Below are 19,142 nucleotides of genomic sequence, written 5' to 3'. Positions count from 1 at the left end.
TCTCGGGGTTGTCTACTTTTACAAATAGCATGACATGATGGGGTAATTCTCATTCATGGGCTGCCATATGGTCTCAAAGGCAACATAACTAGTCTGGCAAATTTCAGTGTGTTAAAAGTCTAATTGGGCAAGCCTCATATTTGACCCTGTAACTTTCCAAAAACCCCTAAAACCTGTATGTGGCTGGCATCATTCAACTTCTCATGTGATGGGATTTCAGCTTGTCCCAAAATTTAGTAGGCCTAAAATCTCCATGTGGCATATACAAGTACAGGTGTCAGTTAGTTACGTGTAGCTAAGTTACTGTCATCAATGTACTGAGCATGTGCGAGACCTGAAACCACATTCCAATTTCTCCTAGTTCCATATTGCCTGTCCATATAAGGTAATGCTGTAAATAGGATCCTGTTTGCTGATTGGTGTAAGGATACAGATGGGGGATGTATAGTCTATAAAAAGCCTGTACTCCATGTGATCTGAACATTTTGGTTCAGCTGAGACCCGATTGGTGAGAATAAAGACCTTTGCTTCCTGAACTGACCTGTGTCCGGACTCTCTGTGTGTGGTTCCCCTATAACAATGCTAGTGCTTATAGGCCGGGAAGTCATCGCAGGACCGCCGATACGGTGATATTTTACCCACCTCTCCACAGCAACACCCCTGGGCCGATACTGCGTGGACTTCCTTTCGTCTCTGTGCCACTGGGCCTACTTCGTCCAGGATACCACCTGCTTTTGCGCAGTGGGTATTGGGGTGTCCCTGTCGATGAATTCTGATCCCAGGTCCAGGAATGGAAGGTAAACCCATTACGGGTTAGATCTGTATCTGGTATCTGACCTTTCCGAATTGGAAAGAAGAGAGGGCTAATCACTTACTTAAGCTAAATGCTCTGTAGCTAGCCCGTTTAGCATAGGGTCTGTTTGTCCGGCGGAATTCTGGTGTATATATGTTCAGTCGGATTCCGGTTTCTGGACTAGTTGAACTCTGTTGTAAATTCCGTTCACTAGATCGCGGATTCTGGAGTAGACTAGTTGAATTCTGGCTAGACTGCAGACCACCCACTGATGCACCTTTGATGACTAGCGCACTTATGCATACGGATTACTTACATGCCTCAACGAACGCAATCTATCAGCAGTGGTGAGACCTGGGTGTTCAGACGTTTTGATGTTCTGCTTTAGTAACAGATAGTGACAGCCAGATTTCTTCTCTGACAGGTGCCTTGAAGGCACAGAATAGTCTATCATTGCAGGGTTTCTATCTGCCGATCAGCCAATATATTTCTTCAGCTACAGATAGAGCTAGAAGAACTTACTTCTTTTCAGGTGCCCTTGAAGGCACAGAGTAGCGAACCCTTGCCTAAATATTATTTATTTATTCTCCTTTAGTGCACAGCTACCTTTAGGCACCACTGTTTATATATATCTCTAGCTGAATTATTTCCCGTCCTTTTAGTGACCCTGATTACCAACTTTATTTACTCTGCCCTAACAGTCCTTACTAGGACCTCACCTTCTACTATATTTAGCAGCCGTTGTACTCTGCCTGCAATTCTATATTGCCGAGGGTTTCTCCCTGGCATTACATTGTAAACATGATGATACTGTTTCAGGTTGCACTTCAAAGATGAACTGCAACAAAGTATATACATACAGTTGCAAGAAAAAGTATGTGAACCCTTTGGAATTATATGGATTGCTGCACAAATTGGTCATAAAATGTGATCTAATCATCATCTAAGTCACAACAATAGACAATCACAGTCTGCTTAAACTAATAACACACAAAGAATGAAATCTTGCCATGTTTTTAATGAACACACCATGTAAACATTCACAGTGCAGGTGGAAAAAGTATGTGAACCCCTAGACTAATGACATCTCCAAGAGCTAATTGGAGTGAGATGTCAGCCAACTGGAGTCTAATCAATGAGATGAGTTTGGAGGTGTTGGTTACAGCTGCCCTGTCCTATAAAAAAGACACACCAGTTCTGGGTTTGCTTTTTACAAGAAGCATTGCCTGATGTGAATGATGCCTCGCACAAAAGAGCTCTCAGAATACCTATGATTAAGAATTGTTGACTTGCATAAAGCTGGAAAGGGTTATAAAAGTATCTCTAAAAGCCTTGCTATTCATCAGTCCACGGTAAGACAAAATGTCTATAAATGGAGAAGGTTCAGCACTGCTGCTACTCTCCCTTGGAGTGGCCGTCCTGTAAAGATGATTGCAAGAGCACAGCGCAGACTGCTCAATGTGGTGAAGAAGAATTCTAGAGTGTCAGCTAAAGACTTACAAAAGTCACTGGCAAATGCTAACATCCCTGTTAGCGAATCTACAATACGTAAAACACTAAACAAGAATGGATTTCATGGGAGGATACCACAGAGAAAGCCACTGCTGTCCAAACAAAACATTGCTGCACGTTTACAGTTTGCACAAGAGCACCTGGATGTTCCACAGCAGTACTGGCAAAATATTCTGTGGACAGATGAAACCAAAGTTGAGTTGTTTGGAAGAAACACACAACACTTTGTGTGGCAAAAAAGAGGCACAGCACACCGACATCAAAACCTCATCCCAACTGTGAAGTATGGTGGTGGGGGCATCATGGTTTGGGGCTGCTCTGCTGTGTCAGGGCCTGGACAGATTGCTATCATCGAAGGAAAAATGAATTCCCAAGTTTATCAAGACATTTTGCAGGAGAACTTAAGGCCATCTGTCTACCAGCTGACGCTCAACAGGAGATGGGTGTTGCAACAGGGCAATGACCCAAAGCATAGAAGTAAATCTACAACAGATTGGCTTAAACAGAAGAAAATACCCCTTCTGAAGTGGCCCAGTCAGAGTCCTGACCTCAACCCGATTGAGAAGCTGTGGCATGACCTCAAGAAAGCGATTCACACCAGACATTGCAAGAATTTTGCTGAACTGAAACAGTTCTGTAAAGAGGAATGGTCAAGAATTACTCCTGACCGTTGTGCACGTCTGATCTGCAACTTCAGGAAACGTTTGGTTGAAGTTATTGCTGCCAAAGGAGGTTCAACCAGTTATTAAATCCAAGGGTTCACATACTTTTTCCACCTGCACTGTGAATGTTTACATGGTGTGTTCAATAAAAACATGGCAACATTTCATTCTTTGTGTGTTATTAGTTTAAGCAGACTGTGATTGTCTATTGTTGTGACTTAGATGATGATCAGATCACATTTTATGACCAATTTGTGCAGAAATCCATATCATTCCAAAGGGTTCACATACTTTTTCTTGCAACTGTATTACAGAATACTACAGTGGACACAGCATGCTGCCACTTATTTATTAACATACTGACATTAGAGAGTAAACTTTTATTTCTAAATATATATATATTTTGATTGTTTTGTGTTATCATCTTTTCATCCTCCATATCCTACACGGTATATACATCTCAATATGCTTTTCCCTTGATGCTTGTTATTAAAGGACCACTATAGTGCCAGGAAAACATACTTGTTTTCCTGGCACTATAGTGCCCTGAGGGTGCCCCCACCCTCAGGGTCCCCCTCCTGCCGGGCTCTAGGGGGAGGAAGGGGTTAAACTTAACTCTTTCTCCAGCGCCTGGCGGGGAGCTCTCCTCCTCCTCTCCTCCCTCTTCTTCCATCACTGGCTGAATGCGCATGCGCGGCAAGAGCCGGGCGCGCATTCAGCCAGTCTCATAGGAAAGCATAATCAATGCTTTCCTATGGACACTGGCGTCTTCTCACTGTGAAAATCACAGTGAGAAGCGCGGAAGCACCTCTAGCGGGACAGCCACTAGAGGCTGGATTAACCCATAGGTAAACATAGCAGTTTCTCTGAAACTGCTATGTTTACAGAAAAAAGGGTTAATCCTAGCTGGACCAGGCACCCAGACCTCTTCATTAAGCTGAAGTGGTCTGGGTGCCTATAGTGGTCCTTTAAGCACAGTCTGGTTTTGTCTCCATCTAGTGGCAAACTTTTGTGATTGTTTCCACTTATATTTCTCCTTTTTTTCTACATATTAAAAGTTAAGTCTAAATTATTCATTCACTATACTCTTGGGTCAAGAGCTAGTTCCTTTCGGCTCTTATTGTTGATCCTTTGTCTTGCATGCTAAAGAACTTTTCTAAGGGATATGCTATGATGACGGTGTAATGCTGTCCCCAAAAAGGTTGAATACTGTGTGTAACAGAGAATGGCCTGTTCTGGTAGCCAAATGGCCTCCACGTGGCAGTCTTGATCCAGATCTAGTGCAGCAAGTCTATACAGTCATAACTAATAGGCCAGGACTTTATGATCAGTTTACGTATATAGATATTTGGAAACAGATTGTTGAAAAACAGCCTAAATGGATCAAGCTGTGCCACGAGGAACAATGCCGCCTCATGGTTGCTAGAAATTGCCTGTCCAGTAAGGCCTCAACTCTACCTATTTTGGACACTCCTCCTGTAAATGACCTCTCCTTACCACCCCCTTACTCCTCCTCCCGAGCTAGAACCGGTGCAGCTGGTAATTCCATTTCCCCTGCCCTATTGTCTCCGCCTACCCACATACCTACGTCAGATATCAGCCCTCCTGCCTTAAGCCCACGCATCTCTACACCTACCCCCACTAGTTCTTTGTACCCTGAATTGTCAACCTTTTTAGTTACTGGACAGGCCCCTCCCAGCCTTGTCCGAGATATTCCATTAACTAAGTTACCAACTGATATGCCTGATGTGCCTTCCTCTGCCCATTTGACAACCCCCCAACTGGAACCTGTTAAATCACAGTGTTCTACAAATGTCCGTAGTCCTGTTTTAACACGCATGATGACTGGTATCCTCCAACCCCGGCATTTACAGATGCCTCCCCGACTTACTCCTGGCCCAACACACATTGATGGCAATGGCCAGTTGCAATTGGGAGATCCTGTATTTGTATAGTTACGCTATTGTCCTTATACCAGCACCTCTGTCCCAATGGACTCCGGTGTATAAAACTCAGGAGAAGGGGTGGCTGAAAACTGAACCTGGTAAATACTTGAAGAATAATTGGTATCAGTTCGAAGATGAAAGAATAGTTATTCCTGCACCTCTGGCCATAGAAATTGTTCAGAACTTTCATAGCGGTACACACTCGGGAAGAGATAATATGGAAGACTCTCTCAGCAAACATTTCTATATACCAGGATTATCTCATCTTTCCTAAGCTATTGCCAGAAGATGTGTACAGTGCGCCCGTAACAATGCAAGACAAGACCCTGTTAAGCCTCCTGGATTTCAGTATATGTTCTATAGGGTCTGATAATGGTCCAGCTTTTGTTCATCAATGTGTGCAACAACTAACTCATGTACTTTGTATTAAGTGGCGGCCACATACTTCTTGTAGACCTCAGAGATCTGGAAAGATGAAAAGAATAAACAGAACAATAAAGACTCAGTTAGCTAAAGTGTGCCAGGAAACTCAGCCTAAATGGAATGTTCTTTTGCCAGTAGCATAGAAGGATGGGACTGTCTCCATTTGAAATCATGTATGGACGTCCACCACCCATACTTAGCCAAACCACGAGGGGATTTATGCCAGTTGGGGCGACGGCATTACTCGGCAGCAGGTTGTGGAGTTGGGTAAAACTATGGAGGAGGTACAGAAATGGGTGCAAGATCGGTTACCTGTGAATATATATTCACCTGTTCATTTTCATCATTCAGGTGACCAAGTATGGATAAAAGAATGGAATACTGTTCCCTTGGGCCCTATATGGAGAGGTCCTTATACTGTTATTTTGTCTACCCCAACAGCTGTAAAAATGGCAGACGTGACTCCCTGGATCCATCACTCTAGGATTAAACCAGTGGCAGATTCTTGGAAAGCTACCCCAGATCCTGAGAATCCTTGTAAGATCTGGTTGAAGCAAACTACCCAGTCCCTGAAGTTTGATTAAAGTGACATAAGAAACTACGAGACAATTTTCAAAAACCGTGGTTGAGAAATATATCAGAGAGCTGCACGTAGGTGTTTTTACGGCCATAATAAAGCCTGACCACCTACCAATGTCCCATAGCCAGAGTGTCTCGAAGGGACCTCTGTGAAGGGAAGAGAGAATCAGACGGACAACACTCCCTGCAGCCCTCACCAGAGGCAAGCTCAGGTGCCGTCGCAAGGTTGAAAATGTGGATGAAGACTTCCATCATAATGTATTTTTTTCTGTGTTTTAGTGTTTTTACTATATGTACGGAATGCAAAGGTGATGACATACAAGGCTGTGATAGTTGTATTAAGACTACAAAAACAGTTAACATGATATTCCAAACTCTTATTTGGCACTCGCATTGTGAATGTAAAGGATCTGTGTGTAAATGTAGATACTTAGACACTGATTATAGTGTGTGTCAACCAGTGTCAGGTGAACCCAAGTGCTTTGATCCCCAATTCCAACACCGTAAAATGTGGCTGGTGCTTCTCTCAGGGGACATTGATAAATAGAACTTTAAGTACCACCTCTTCCCTAGGCATCCTACTATTCGATGCATGCAAAGCAATTTCTGGTACTGGAAAACCTTGGAATATATGCAGTAACCTTAAGTGGGAGCTGTGACGGACCGCTGGCACTCCGACTGAGTGCCTCCGCCAATCTATGCTCCTAGTACTTGCCGTGGACTCCGAGCACTCCAACCAACACCATCAGCACTGCGGACCCCACTTCCAGCGATGCAGCTGCGCCGAGGTCTTGCCGTCTCTCTCCACGACCAGGATCCAGCTCCCAGTGGGTGAACCTCTCCTAAATCCAGAAAGCGTAGCAGGAACAAATCAAGCTCTTACAAGTGATTATAGCAATCCCCAGAGTGTAGGTATCCCTTCCCCCAAGCATGAGCCAAGGCTTCAAGAAAGGTGCAAGTAGGTCTGATTTATTGACGGCTACCTGCCCGGTATTTATGCAAGTGTCCACCAGGGGGACACTCCCCTAGGGGACCTGATGGAACAATGGGACACATATTGGATATTAGCCAATCACAGACAATACAAACAATACACTCCCACAGTGACATCACAATCCCTCCTCTCTATCCTGGATATCATTGGGAAGTAATCAAATTATCTCCCAGGGCAGAGGCAAGACTCCATTAACTACATGGTTACAAAAATACATAAAATTACACAATGTTACAATTACTACATAAAACATATACATGCAACATATCCCCATATAGCTTAGATTTGAGCGCACATTGTTACCGAATGGCGCTCAGATCACCTATATACAGTTCAATTGCCATGGAGCCAAAGTATTTTCCATAATCTTTTGTTACACGAATAGGCTTCATGGCATAGCTATCTGGGGTACCACTACTCACATACTGAAAGTCCTGAACGCACCGGCAGAAATACACAAATAAACCTTTCTGCAGGGGAAAATACAGCTATCAGCACAGGGGCCATAGTCGGAAGGCAGGTGCCTCCAGGCACAAGAGGCGAAGGGCACTTCGTCACAGGAGCGAACATATGGGTTTAATGATCAATACCTATGCCCTGGTAGAGGAACCATTGACCCTGATTGTCCAAATAGGAACTTCAACTTCTGCCCAAATTGGTCATGTGTAGGTTAGGCAACCTGGGGATAATCTACTACTCCTCATTGTAAATCAATAGAGTATAATCCTGTACACATGACAATTTCTAACCCCCAGCAATTTATTAACAAGTTTGGGAATATGTTCGGTTTCCAAATATATGGTACAGGGACAGACCCAGGACCCATCCTATATATAGGCCTTGAAACCAAGACCCTGAATGCCCAAACTCATCAGGTATTCCATTCCGTTTATGAGGAGATGAGTGTTGAAGATGAAGTTTCCCATACTGTTAAAAACCTGTTACTCAATCTGGCTGAGAGTATTGCAAGAAGTGTTAATATAACTAACTGCTTTGTATGTGGAGGGACAAATAAGGCAGACCAATGGCCATGAGAAGCGAGAGATGTATGGTACCCTGGTTCTGAGACAAATGAGCAACAGATGCCTTCAAGCAAAATTAAGCAGGCAATTAAAATCATCCATAATCGGTCATGTATGCTTAGCTAAGGGAGTTCCAATATAAAAAACACCTGTAGGCGAGTTGACTTGTCTAGGGTAGAAAGCATACAATGCTAGTAGCTATAATACTACCTGGTGGTCAGCTTCAAATGTCTCAGAGCCTATCAAACATTTTGTTAATTACACCAATTTAAGAGAGGTATGGTTTGATCTATCGGCTACATATAACTGAAGAGCCCCAGAAAATGTATCCTGGATTTGTGGTAAGAAGGCGTATTCATAATTACCACAAGATTGGACGGGGGCATGTGTGCTAGGTATGCTCAAACCATCCTTCTTCTTGTTACCAATCAAAACAGGAGAGACCTTGGGAGTTAAGGTCTATGATGTAAACCATACGAAGAAGCGAGTACCATTAAATATAGGTAATTGGGAAGATGAATGGCCAGCCCAGTGAATTATTAATTACTATGGACCTGCTACTTGGGCTGAAGATTGTACTTATGGTTATCGAACCCCCATATACATGCTCAACCGCATCATAAGATTACAGGCGGTGGTTGAGATTATAACCTCCTGGCAAAACAGAATACCTGTATGAGGTCAGCCATTTACCAAAATAGGCTGGCTCTTGACTATTTATTAGCAATAGACGGAGGTGTGTGCGGAAAATGTAATCTTAGTAATTGCTGTCTGCATATAGATGACGAAGGGCAAGCTGTGGTTGACCTTACTAGCCACATGGTTAAATTAACGCACGTACCTTCTCAGATCTGGAATGGGTATAATCCAGGTAGTTGGTTTGGAAGCTGTTACGAACAGTTTGGAGGGTTAAAGGCACTGGTAGGAGGGATAGTATTTATTATCTTATGCCTCTTACTACCCTGCTTGATTCCATTAATAATTTGGTCCATACATAGTGTTATTGAGAGCATTATAGAAAGGAAGACAGCAGCTCACGAAATGGCCATCTGGAGATATGAACCTCTAGCCCAGAGAGAGAAATAAATTGTAATCAGGACGATGAGTTCTGAGAATTCATAAGATTCAGCTAGAATGCTCACATGGTCTCTCATGTTTTGTAATTTTATAACATGACAGGAGGCTTCATATTTGCTTAAGTCTCTCTTTACTAGAACTCCACAGCAGCAAAAAAAACACAGAGAGTAAAACCAATCAGAAAACAGTAAGGAGACCATATAACTCCCTTCCCAGCATTCCATTTCCTCTTTCTTTGCTGCTCCGCATCAGTAACAGGTCAGAGTACCACTGCCTCCTGCTTTTGTTAGTTGGTGGCTTTGGGTTATATGCTTTTATATACTTTATATATTTGGTTTTATGCTTTTTACTTTCTGGCTTGTGGTGATCTGGGGACTTCATATTGCTATCCTGTATTCTATCCTCTGGGGATCTCACTTCCCCGTGTTTCACTGTCCCCCTCTTTCTGCCTTTGGGTTTTTTTCCCACGTTTTTCCCTGCTCGGGGGTTTCTGGAGGCTGACCCGTTCTGCCTCCTCCGATCCCCCCGAGCACCGGGACCGCGGAGTACGTCTCCAGCGGTCCGTGAGCTTTCTCTCGGCTCCGGTCGCGGGGCGCTCGTTTCGTTCCCCCACGTGGCCGCACCTCGCGGCCGCCCCGATCCGCGGACCGCGTGTGTCCGCCGGGCGGAGAAGGGAGCTCTTGCTCTCGCCCCCTCCCCCGCCCGTTTAACTTCTTGGCGCCGATCTCTCTGCTGCTTAGCCGGCGCGGGGGCTCCAACTCACACAGATCGCGGCCGCAGGCCTGTGTGGGGTCTGGGTATTCCCCCTTTCCCCTCCTTGGCCTTTTTTTCGTTACATGTGATTTATACAGGGTCCCTCTTTTCATGGCCCTGCACTAGCTGCATTGAGTTGCTGTTACACTTTATGTTTATGCATGCATTTCTGTCCGGTTTACCTTAAAGGTGTATACCCCAATTTCGTCTACACTGGTTTATTGGGGTCCCTTTACCCATGTTGGCCCTAAGTATACTTCATCCTGCACTACACTTTGAGAGCACCCTACCAGATTGCATATGTGACTGTACATGCATTGTTGACCTGCTGACCCTGTGCCCATAATACTGGCCTGCTGTGTCTGTGCCCATAATACTGGCCTGCTGTGTCTGTGCCCATTATACTGGCCTGCTGTGTCTGTGCCCATAAGATTGGCCTGCTTTGTCTGTGCCCATAAGATTGGCCTGCTTTGTCTGTGCCCATAAGATTGGCCTGCTTTGTCTGTGCCCATAAGATTGGCCTGCTTTGTCTGTGCCCATAAGATTGGCCTGCGTTTGTCTGTGCCCATTAGATTGGCCTGCTTTGTCTGTGCCCATAAGATTGGCCTGCCTCGTCTGTGCCGTAAGATTGCCTGCTGGGCTTGCGCCTTTACCGGCCTGCCCTGCCTATATTTACGCTCGGACCACCCCGCCAGTACCTTATTACGAAGCCGGCTCTGACCGTGCCTAACCCCCATCGGCTGCTGGCCCATATTATTCAGTGGGGAGTTTATGCGGGGGTCCTCTGGGGCCATACTGTTGACACACTTATATTGCTCTCATATTAACCGGGTCTCACCTGTCATTTTTACTCCAGGGTCACGCTGCTGCTCTGAAATGGACGCTTCGACCCAAGAAAACTTGCAGGCTATGATCAATGCGGCCGTTGCCGCTTCAGTGGAAAAAGCGCTCTCACGCGCTATGCCCCAATCACCCCAAGAGAGGGAGGTATCGGAGGCCCAGCGCATGCTGGTCGAGTCCGACCCCGACTCCCCAGACAGGAGCCAGGCACGCGCGCCTAAGCGCTACTGGAAGGGTGCAGGCCCTGAGCATACTGCCCGGAAGGGCAAGGCTCCTGCTAAGCGACCTAAGCGGGCATCCGCTTCCTCTCCAGCACGCCCGTGATACTTCTCCGAAGAGGAGGAAGATTTCACCCTTCCCGCGCCTCTATCTGTCCTGGATGAATGGCGGGCGGACCAGTCCCCCTCGGAGGACGAGGGCGGGTGGGGTGGGGAAGAGTCGGAAGAAGAGGCATACCATCAGGATGCCGATGAGACCACCTCGGAGAACCTGCGCGCCCCTCTGGGGGAGGACGTGTTCCTGGACGCCACAGGCGTACCCCTCTTTGATCCACGCAACATCCGGAATCCCCGGTCTCCCGAGTGGTCTCTGCCTGAACACCTGGCCCAGTTTGTTCACTATTGGGTCCGCAGGCCCCTCGACTGGGCAGTTCGAAAGAGGCTGAGGGCAGAATGCCCAAGACCTACCTTGCCTGACAAGGTCGCTGTAACACCCGAATTTGATCCGATGGTCTCCACCTACTTGACCCGGACTGGTCGCGACCCAAAGAAAGGGGTCGAGCGCAACCTCCGCCTCGCACAGGGTAAAGTGCTGGACGTACTGGGACCGCTGTCACGGATCCTAGCCATGGCGGACGAAGCTGTCACACAGGGCTCACCCCTGGACGCCACTGCCATCAGGGATTGGGCATTGCGCTCCGTTTGCCTGCTGGGCAACTCCAACTCGGCCCTGTGCACGGAACGGAGAAGAGCAGTCCTCATGCGCATGGACGGCAAGTTGTCGGAGCTGGGTTCCAAGGAATTGGGCCCGTTGGCCAAGGGCCTGTTATTTGGGGAACCCTTCATCAAGGAGCTCCAGAGGCATGTTAACCTCTACACCACCCTGAATAAGGCGCAGACTTCGATAAAAAGGGTGTTTCGTTCCCACTCTGCACGTGTTTTTGGCAGGGCTGGTAGGCAGCGGGGTCGTGCCTCCAGCCGCTTCTGGCATTCGGGCCAACGAGGATCCCACTCTCCATCCTTCTTCCCCAGCTACCGCCCGGGGTCCTTCGCTTCCTGGAGGTCGGACCGCGGCAGAGGTAACCGCGCCCGCGGTCGAGGCAGACTGCCACCAGGTGAGTCACATGACACCACATGTTTATCAAAGGTATTTGCATGCCGGCCGTTTACGTTTTTGTCTTGACAGGTGGAAAGACATCTCTTCGGACGCATGGATCCTCCAAACGGTCCGGGGTTGCGTCATAGACTTCCATTCCCCTCCTGTTCAGGAATCCCGCCCCCGGACTCCGGTATCGTCGAAGGAATCAAAGGCCCTGGTGGACGCCGAGATACGAGCCCTCTTTTCGACAAAGGGGCAGTTCAGTGGGCTCCGGACGACGGCGGTTTCTTCAGCTCGATTTTTCTAGTCAAGAAAAAGTCTGGAGAATTCCGACCGGTTATAAACCTGAGGAGTCTGAACGCCTTTGTTTCTTACCACCACTTCAAGATGGAAGGCATCCATCTACTGCGGGACCTCTTACATCAAGGGGGTTGGTTCACTCGCTTGGATCTGAAGGACGCATACCTGTCCGTTCCGGTGGCGACAGGACATCGTTGTTTTCTACGATTCGTTTGGGAAGGAAGGCCATGCCAATTCACCTGCCTCCCCTTCGGCCTCAGCTCGGCTCCGTGGTGTTTCACCAAGCTACTGAAACCGGTGACCGCATGCTTGCGTTCCAGGGGCATTCGATGCCTGATATACCTGGACGATTTGCTTCTCTTCTGCGAGGACGCCTCCAGGCTGAAATCTCAGACGGCCTTCGCGGTCTCCTTGTTCAAATCCCTGGGATTTGTGGTCAACCAGGAGAAGTCGGCCCTGAAGCCGACGCAGGTGGTTCAGTTTCTGGGTTTCGAGATCGATGCGGTTCAGTGCATCCTACGACTTCCCCAGACGAAGATCACGGCCATTCGGAAAGAGATTCGAAGGATTCTACGCCAGGCCACGATTCCTCTCAGGGTTTTGGCGCGGATAGTGGGTCTCCTGTCCGCCTCTATCCAAGCCATCTACCCGGGCCCCCTTCACTACAGGGCCATGCAGCGCCTGAAAGCACGCTTCCTGCGCCGGACGCCCTCTTACGACCAGCGGATTACCCTCACTCAGGAAGTCAAGACCGAGCTCCGATGGTGGCTGTTACACATGTCTGCCTGGAACGGCAAGGCGATTTTCGGGCCGACCCCAGACTTTGTCCTAGAATCGGACACGAGCTTGTGGGGCTGGGGTGCAACTTGCACGACTGCCTCCACAGGAGGCCCCTGGTCAAACACGGAGGCTGGATACCACATCAACTGCCTGGAAATGATCGCGGGGTCGTTCGCTATACGCTGCCTTGCGGGCCACCTGTCGGATTGCTGCATCCTCCTGAGGATGGACAATATCTCAGCGGTGCAGTATATAAACCGCCTGGGGGGGGCCCGTTCTCAAGCTCTGACGGAAGTCACGAAGGAGATATACAACTTTTGCCTTCAACGCAATATCACCCTCCAGGCGCAGTATCTCCCAGGTGTATCGAACCTGACGGCAGACTGGTTCTCCAGACACTGGAGAGATGCCAGCGACTGGCGACTGCATCGGCAAGTCTTCCTCGAGGTGGCACGACGGAGGGGCCCTTTCACGGTGGACCTGTTCGCATCCAGAACGAACTTCCAGGTCCCGAAGTACTTCAGCTGGCTCCCAGACCCGACGTGCACAGCGGTGGACGCTTTCCTTCAAGACTGGCCGTCACAGGGAGCCTATGCTTTTCCGCCTTTCACTATGATACCCAGGGTCCTACTCCAGTTACGACGTCAACGGGTGTCGTTAGTATGGCTGACTCCTCTGTGGCAGGGCCAAGCCTGGTTTCCGGAACTTCTGGAACTGTCTTGTCAGGATCCGCTCCTTCTCCCTTCCTACCGACGCTCCTGTCGGACACTCGAGGCAACCATCACCCCCTCGTTCTGGAGGGCCATCTCAGCTTGGTGGCTTGGACTCTTTCCGGGGCTCCTGGAGGATCGATGACCTATCGGAAACGGCTAGAGACCTCCTACGGGACTCGTGGGCCCCAGGCACGAGGAAATGTTATCTATCCGCCTGGAACGTTTGCCGTCGTTGGTGCGTGGAACGGAGTGTCGATCCCTTTACAGCACCTGTCTCCAGCGTTCTGAATTTCCTTTCACACCTGTTTGTCCAGGGAAAATCATATCGCTCAGTGAACGTGGCCAGGTCGGCCATTTCGGCGGCTCATGTCCCTCTTCTAGGGACGCCGATTGGACAGGATCCCTTGGTTTGTAGACTGTTGAGAGGGATCAGACTGTCGCGCCCCCCGGCTCCTAAATATACATCGCTCTGGGACGTACACCGGGTCTTGGATTTCATTCAGTCTTGGCCGGAAAATCAGGATTTATCTCTACGACAACTGTCAGCCAAATTTGCGCTTCTGTTATGTTTGGTGTCATTTCGTCGGGTTTCCGACGTTAGGGCTTTCGATGTTAACGCCTTCTCCTTTTCTCCTGACGGGGTGACATTTTCGGTTACAAGGCGTACCAAATCGGACTCTTCTGCAGTATTCTACCCCTTTTTTCGAGAAGCCCCTAGACTCTGTGTAGTTTCTACCCTGTCTCGTTATGTGGCTATCACCAAGCCGCTTCGACCCTCTCAATCAGGACAGCTGTTGATTTCCTACGTACGACCACATAAACCGGTTTCGACCGTTACCCTGGCTCGCTGGATCAGATGGCTACTGTCGTTGGCCGGCGTGGATTCAACGTTCGGTGCTCACTCAGTTAGGGGTGCGGCAGCCTCTGGAGCACTGATGGCGGGTGCTTCCCTATCCGATATTCTACGTTCAGCAGACTGGTCTCGAGAGGACACCTTCCGGAGATTCTACTTCAGACCAGCGGAACATGCATCGTTGGTTCTTCTGAATGAGCGTTGAAACAGCAAATATGAAGCCTCCTGTCATGTTATAAAATTGTAGATTATGCTAGCTTTAGTGTACCTATAATCTTAATTTTATTAATGACAGGAGGCGAATATTTCCCACCCTTTTCTTTCCCGACCCTTGGTTTTCTCTTTGTTATTGTACGTTTGTTGAATAAAGAATTACCCTACTAATCAGTTTCTTTAGTGTTTATTTCGGTATTTTCTATTCCTGGGGCGGGCCCGATAGACTTGGTGGTTCGCTTCTTACAAATTGTGTTGGGTGGCTACATGATTTTAGACGTACATTTCGTTGGCTAATCACTTTTTTCGACTGTCTTTCTCTCGTTTCAGTGTAAAGTTCTCAGGATGAGGTCAAGTTCTCATCTTCGTTTCGGTTGAACAGTTTTTCTGCGTGAATCGTTATCTATGTCAAGATGGACCTTTCTGTTATATTGTGTTATGTTTTTCCTGACTGTGTTTGTTGTCGCAGCTCGAAAGAGGAAATGGAATGCTGGGAAGGGAGTTATATGGTCTCCTTACTGTTTTCTGATTGGTTTTACTCTCTGTGTTTTTTTTGCTGCTGTGGAGTTCTAGTAAAGAGAGACTTAAGCAAATATTCGCCTCCTGTCATTAATAAAATTAAGATTATAGGTACACTAAAGCTAGCATAATCTACAATTACCTGAGTGGTATTGGCAAAGTATGGTAAGTGATGCATCTGGAGAGTAATTTAACAAAATTCACCAATATAGACATAAATCTGTGACTGATAAATCTCCCTTTGTTGAAAGTGATTTATTTGTGATATGAAAGTGATTTATTTATCTATTTCTGTGATATGAAAGTGATTTATTTGCGATATGAAAGTGATTTATTTGTGAAATGAAAGTGATTTATTTGTGATATGAAAGTGATTTATTTGTGAAATGAAAGTGATTTATTTGTGAATTGAAAGTGATTTATTTGTGATATGAATGTGATTTATTTGTGATATGAATGTGATTTATTTGTGATATGAATGTGATTTATTTGCGATATGAAAGTGATTTATCTATTTCTGTGATATGAAAGTAATTTATTTGTGTGAAATGAAAGTGATTTATTTGCGATATTAAAGTGATTTATTTATTTATTATATGAAAGTGATTTGTGAAAGTGATTTATTATATGAAAGTGATTTATTTATTTATTTGTGATATGAAAGTGATTTATTTGTGAAAGTGATTTATTTGTGATATGAAAGTGAAAGCTGTGTCTCTGTCCTCCATGGCGGCTGCTGACAGACAGAGCATGGCCGCCGGTCACTACATGCTGCTCCTCGCACTGCTCTGCTCCCCAGTCACCGCTCTGGAGCCATTCAGCACGGGAGCCGCCCTCCTGGGCACGGGCTCGGTGCTGTACGGCCTGTACGTGGCTTTCCCGAGATTAAAGTGCTACGTGAGCCGCTGCTGCGGGGAGGAAACGCCGTTCAGCTATGATGGTGAGATACCGGGGATGGCCTGAGGGGGGCAGCAGAGAGAGCGATCACACCATAGACATAGTCACACAGCTTCCCGCCCTTCAGCCCCCGCCCTGCCTGACTGCCGCAAGCCCCCGCCCTAATATATTCATAGGGCAACCGTCAGCCCCGCCCATTAATATGGCCACAATGCAACAGATAGCTTCGGATCTTAATATAGTCACATTACAGATAGCCCCACCCCTTCATATATTCACATTACATGTAGCCCCGCCCCTTAATATAGTCACATTACTGATACCCTCACCCCTTCATATATTCACATTACAGATAGCCCCACCCCTTCATATATTCACATTACATGTAGCCCCGCCCCTTGCTATGTTCACATTACAGATAGCCCCACCCCTTAATATATTCACATTACATGTAGCCCCGACATGACAGCTACTCGGGTCCAGGCTATACTACTGCCTGACTGACACTGAGACAGACTGACTATCACTCAGAGACTGTTACTCTGCTATCAGAAACAGACAGTGAGAGACTTACCATACACTGAGACTGAGACTGTTACCATACCCTGAGAGACAATCACTGAAAGACTTACCATACTCAGAGAGACAGACACTGAGAGACTGTACCATACTCTGAGAGAGAGGCACTGAGAGACTGTACCATACTCAGAGAGACAGACACTGGGAGACTGTACCATACTCAGAGAGAGAGGCACTGAGAGACTTACCATACTCAGAGAGACAGACGCTGAGAGACTGTACTATACTCAGAGAGACAGACACCGAGAGACTGTACCATACTCAGAGAGACAGACACTGGGAGACTGTACCATACTCAGAGAGGTAGGCACTGAGAGACTTACCATACTCAGAGAGACAGACACTGAGAGACTGTACCATACTCAAAGAGACAGACACTGAGAGACTGTACCATACTCTAAGAGAGAGGCACTGAGAGACTTTACCATACTCAGAGAGAGAGGCACAAGAGACTAACCATACTCAGAGAGACAGAGACTGTACCATACTCAGAGAGACAGACACTGGGAGACTGTACCATACTCAGAGAGACAGACACTGAGAGACTGTACCATACTCAGAGAGAGAGGCACAAGAGACTAACCATACTCAGATAGACAGGCTGAGAGACTGTACCATACTCTGAGAGAGAGGCACTGAGAGACTGTACCATACTCAGAGAGACAGACACTGGGAGACTGTACCATACTCAGAGAGAGAGGCACTGAGAGACTGTACCATACTCAGAGAGACAGACACTGGGAGACTGTACCATACTCAGAGAGAGAGGCACTGAGAGACTTACCATACTCAGAGAGACAGACGCTGAGAGACTGTACTATACTCAGAGAGACAGACACTGAGAGACTGTACCATACTCAGAGAGACAGACACTGGGAGACTGTACCATACTCAGAGAGGTAGGCACTGAGAGACTTACCATACTCAGAGAGACAGACACTGAGAGACTGTACTATACTCAGAGAGACAGACACTGAGAGACTGTACCATACTCAAAGAGACAGACACTGAGAGACTGTACCATACTCTGAAAGAGAGGCACTGAGAGACTTTACCATACTCAGAGAGAGAGGCACAAGAGACTAACCACACTCAGAGAGACAGAGACTGTACCATACTCAGAGAGACAGACACTGGGAGTCTGTACCATACTCAGAGAGACAGACACTGAGAGACTGTACCATACTCAGAGAGAGAGGCACAAGAGACTAACCATACTCAGAGAGACAGGCTGAGAGACTGTACCATACTCTGAGAGAGAGGCACTGAGAGACTGTACCATACTCAGAGAGACAGACACTGGGAGACTGTACCATACTCAGAGAGAGAGGCACTGAGAGACTGTACCATACTCAGAGAGAGAGGCACCGAGAGACTGTACCATACTCAGAGAGACAGACACTGAGAGACTGTACCATACTCAGAGAGAGAGGCACAAGAGACTAATCATACTCAGAGAGACAGACACTGAGAGACTGTACCATACTCAGAGAGAGAGGCACAAGAGACTAACCATACTCAGAGAGACAGACACTGAGAGACTGTACCATACTCAGAGAGAGAGGCACAGAGAGACTTACCATACTCAGAAAGAGAGGCACAGAGAGACTGTACCATACTCAGAGAGAGAGGCACAGATAGACTGTACCATACTCAGAGAGACAGATACTGAGAGACTGTTACCATACTCAGAGAGACAGATACTGAGAGACTGTACCATACTCAGAGAGAGAGGCACTGAGAGACTGTTACCATACTCAGAGAGACAGACACTGGGAGACTGTACCATACTCAGAGACACAGACACTGAGAGACTGTACCGTACTCAGAGAGAGAGGCACAGAGAGACTAACCATATTCAGAGAGACAGACACTGAGAGACTGTACCATACTGAGAGAGAGGCACAGAGAGACTAACCATACTCAGAGAGAGGCACTGAGAGACTGTACCATACTCACAGGGCCGCCACCAGAAATTTTGGGGCCCCTGACAAAGCACAAAGTCTGCCCCCCCTAACACACATACTGCATTCATTGGGGGGGGGGCAGGCCGGCCTGCCCCCCCCCCCCCCCCGGCCGGCCTGCCCCCCCCCCCAATGAATGCAGTATGTGTGTTAGTGCAGTGAATGCAGTGTGTGTTAGTGCAGTGAATGCAGAGTGTGTGTCAGTGTAGTGAATGCAGTGTGTGTCAGTGTAGTGAATGCAGTGTGTGTCAGTGTAGTGAATGCAGTGTGTGTCAGTGTAGTGAATGCAGTGTGTGTCAGTGTAGTGAATGCAGTGTGTGTCAGTGTAGTGAATGCAGTGTGTGTCAGTGTAGTGAATGCAGAGTGTGTGTCAGTGCAGTGGATGCAGTGTGTGTGTGTGTTAGTG

The 19,142-nt window shown here is 47.3% G+C and overlaps 1 protein-coding gene across 2 annotated transcripts in view; it reads left to right on the top strand.

Annotated features, from left to right (window-relative positions):
• The first annotated feature begins 751 nt into the window (after positions 1–751).
• The window catches only part of LOC134572459 (torsin-1A-like), a 93,929-nt gene continuing 75,538 nt past the window's right edge, over positions 752–19,142 (top strand). Inside the window, exon 1 of one of the 2 annotated variants that reach the window (XM_063431442.1) lies at positions 752–797. In XM_063431442.1, the coding sequence (XP_063287512.1) occupies positions 791–797 (7 nt within the window). In that variant the 5' untranslated portion in view covers positions 752–790. Of the gene's footprint in view, positions 798–16,015; positions 16,237–19,142 lie in introns of those variants that run through there. The other variant, XM_063431441.1, reaches the window with a different exon arrangement.

Source organism: Pelobates fuscus, chromosome 9, assembly GCF_036172605.1.
Source record: "Pelobates fuscus isolate aPelFus1 chromosome 9, aPelFus1.pri, whole genome shotgun sequence".
In the NCBI taxonomy this organism is placed as follows: domain Eukaryota; kingdom Metazoa; phylum Chordata; class Amphibia; order Anura; family Pelobatidae; genus Pelobates; species Pelobates fuscus.
Note: the sequence above shows the minus strand (reverse complement) of the source record. Positions and strands in the feature narration are given on the sequence as shown.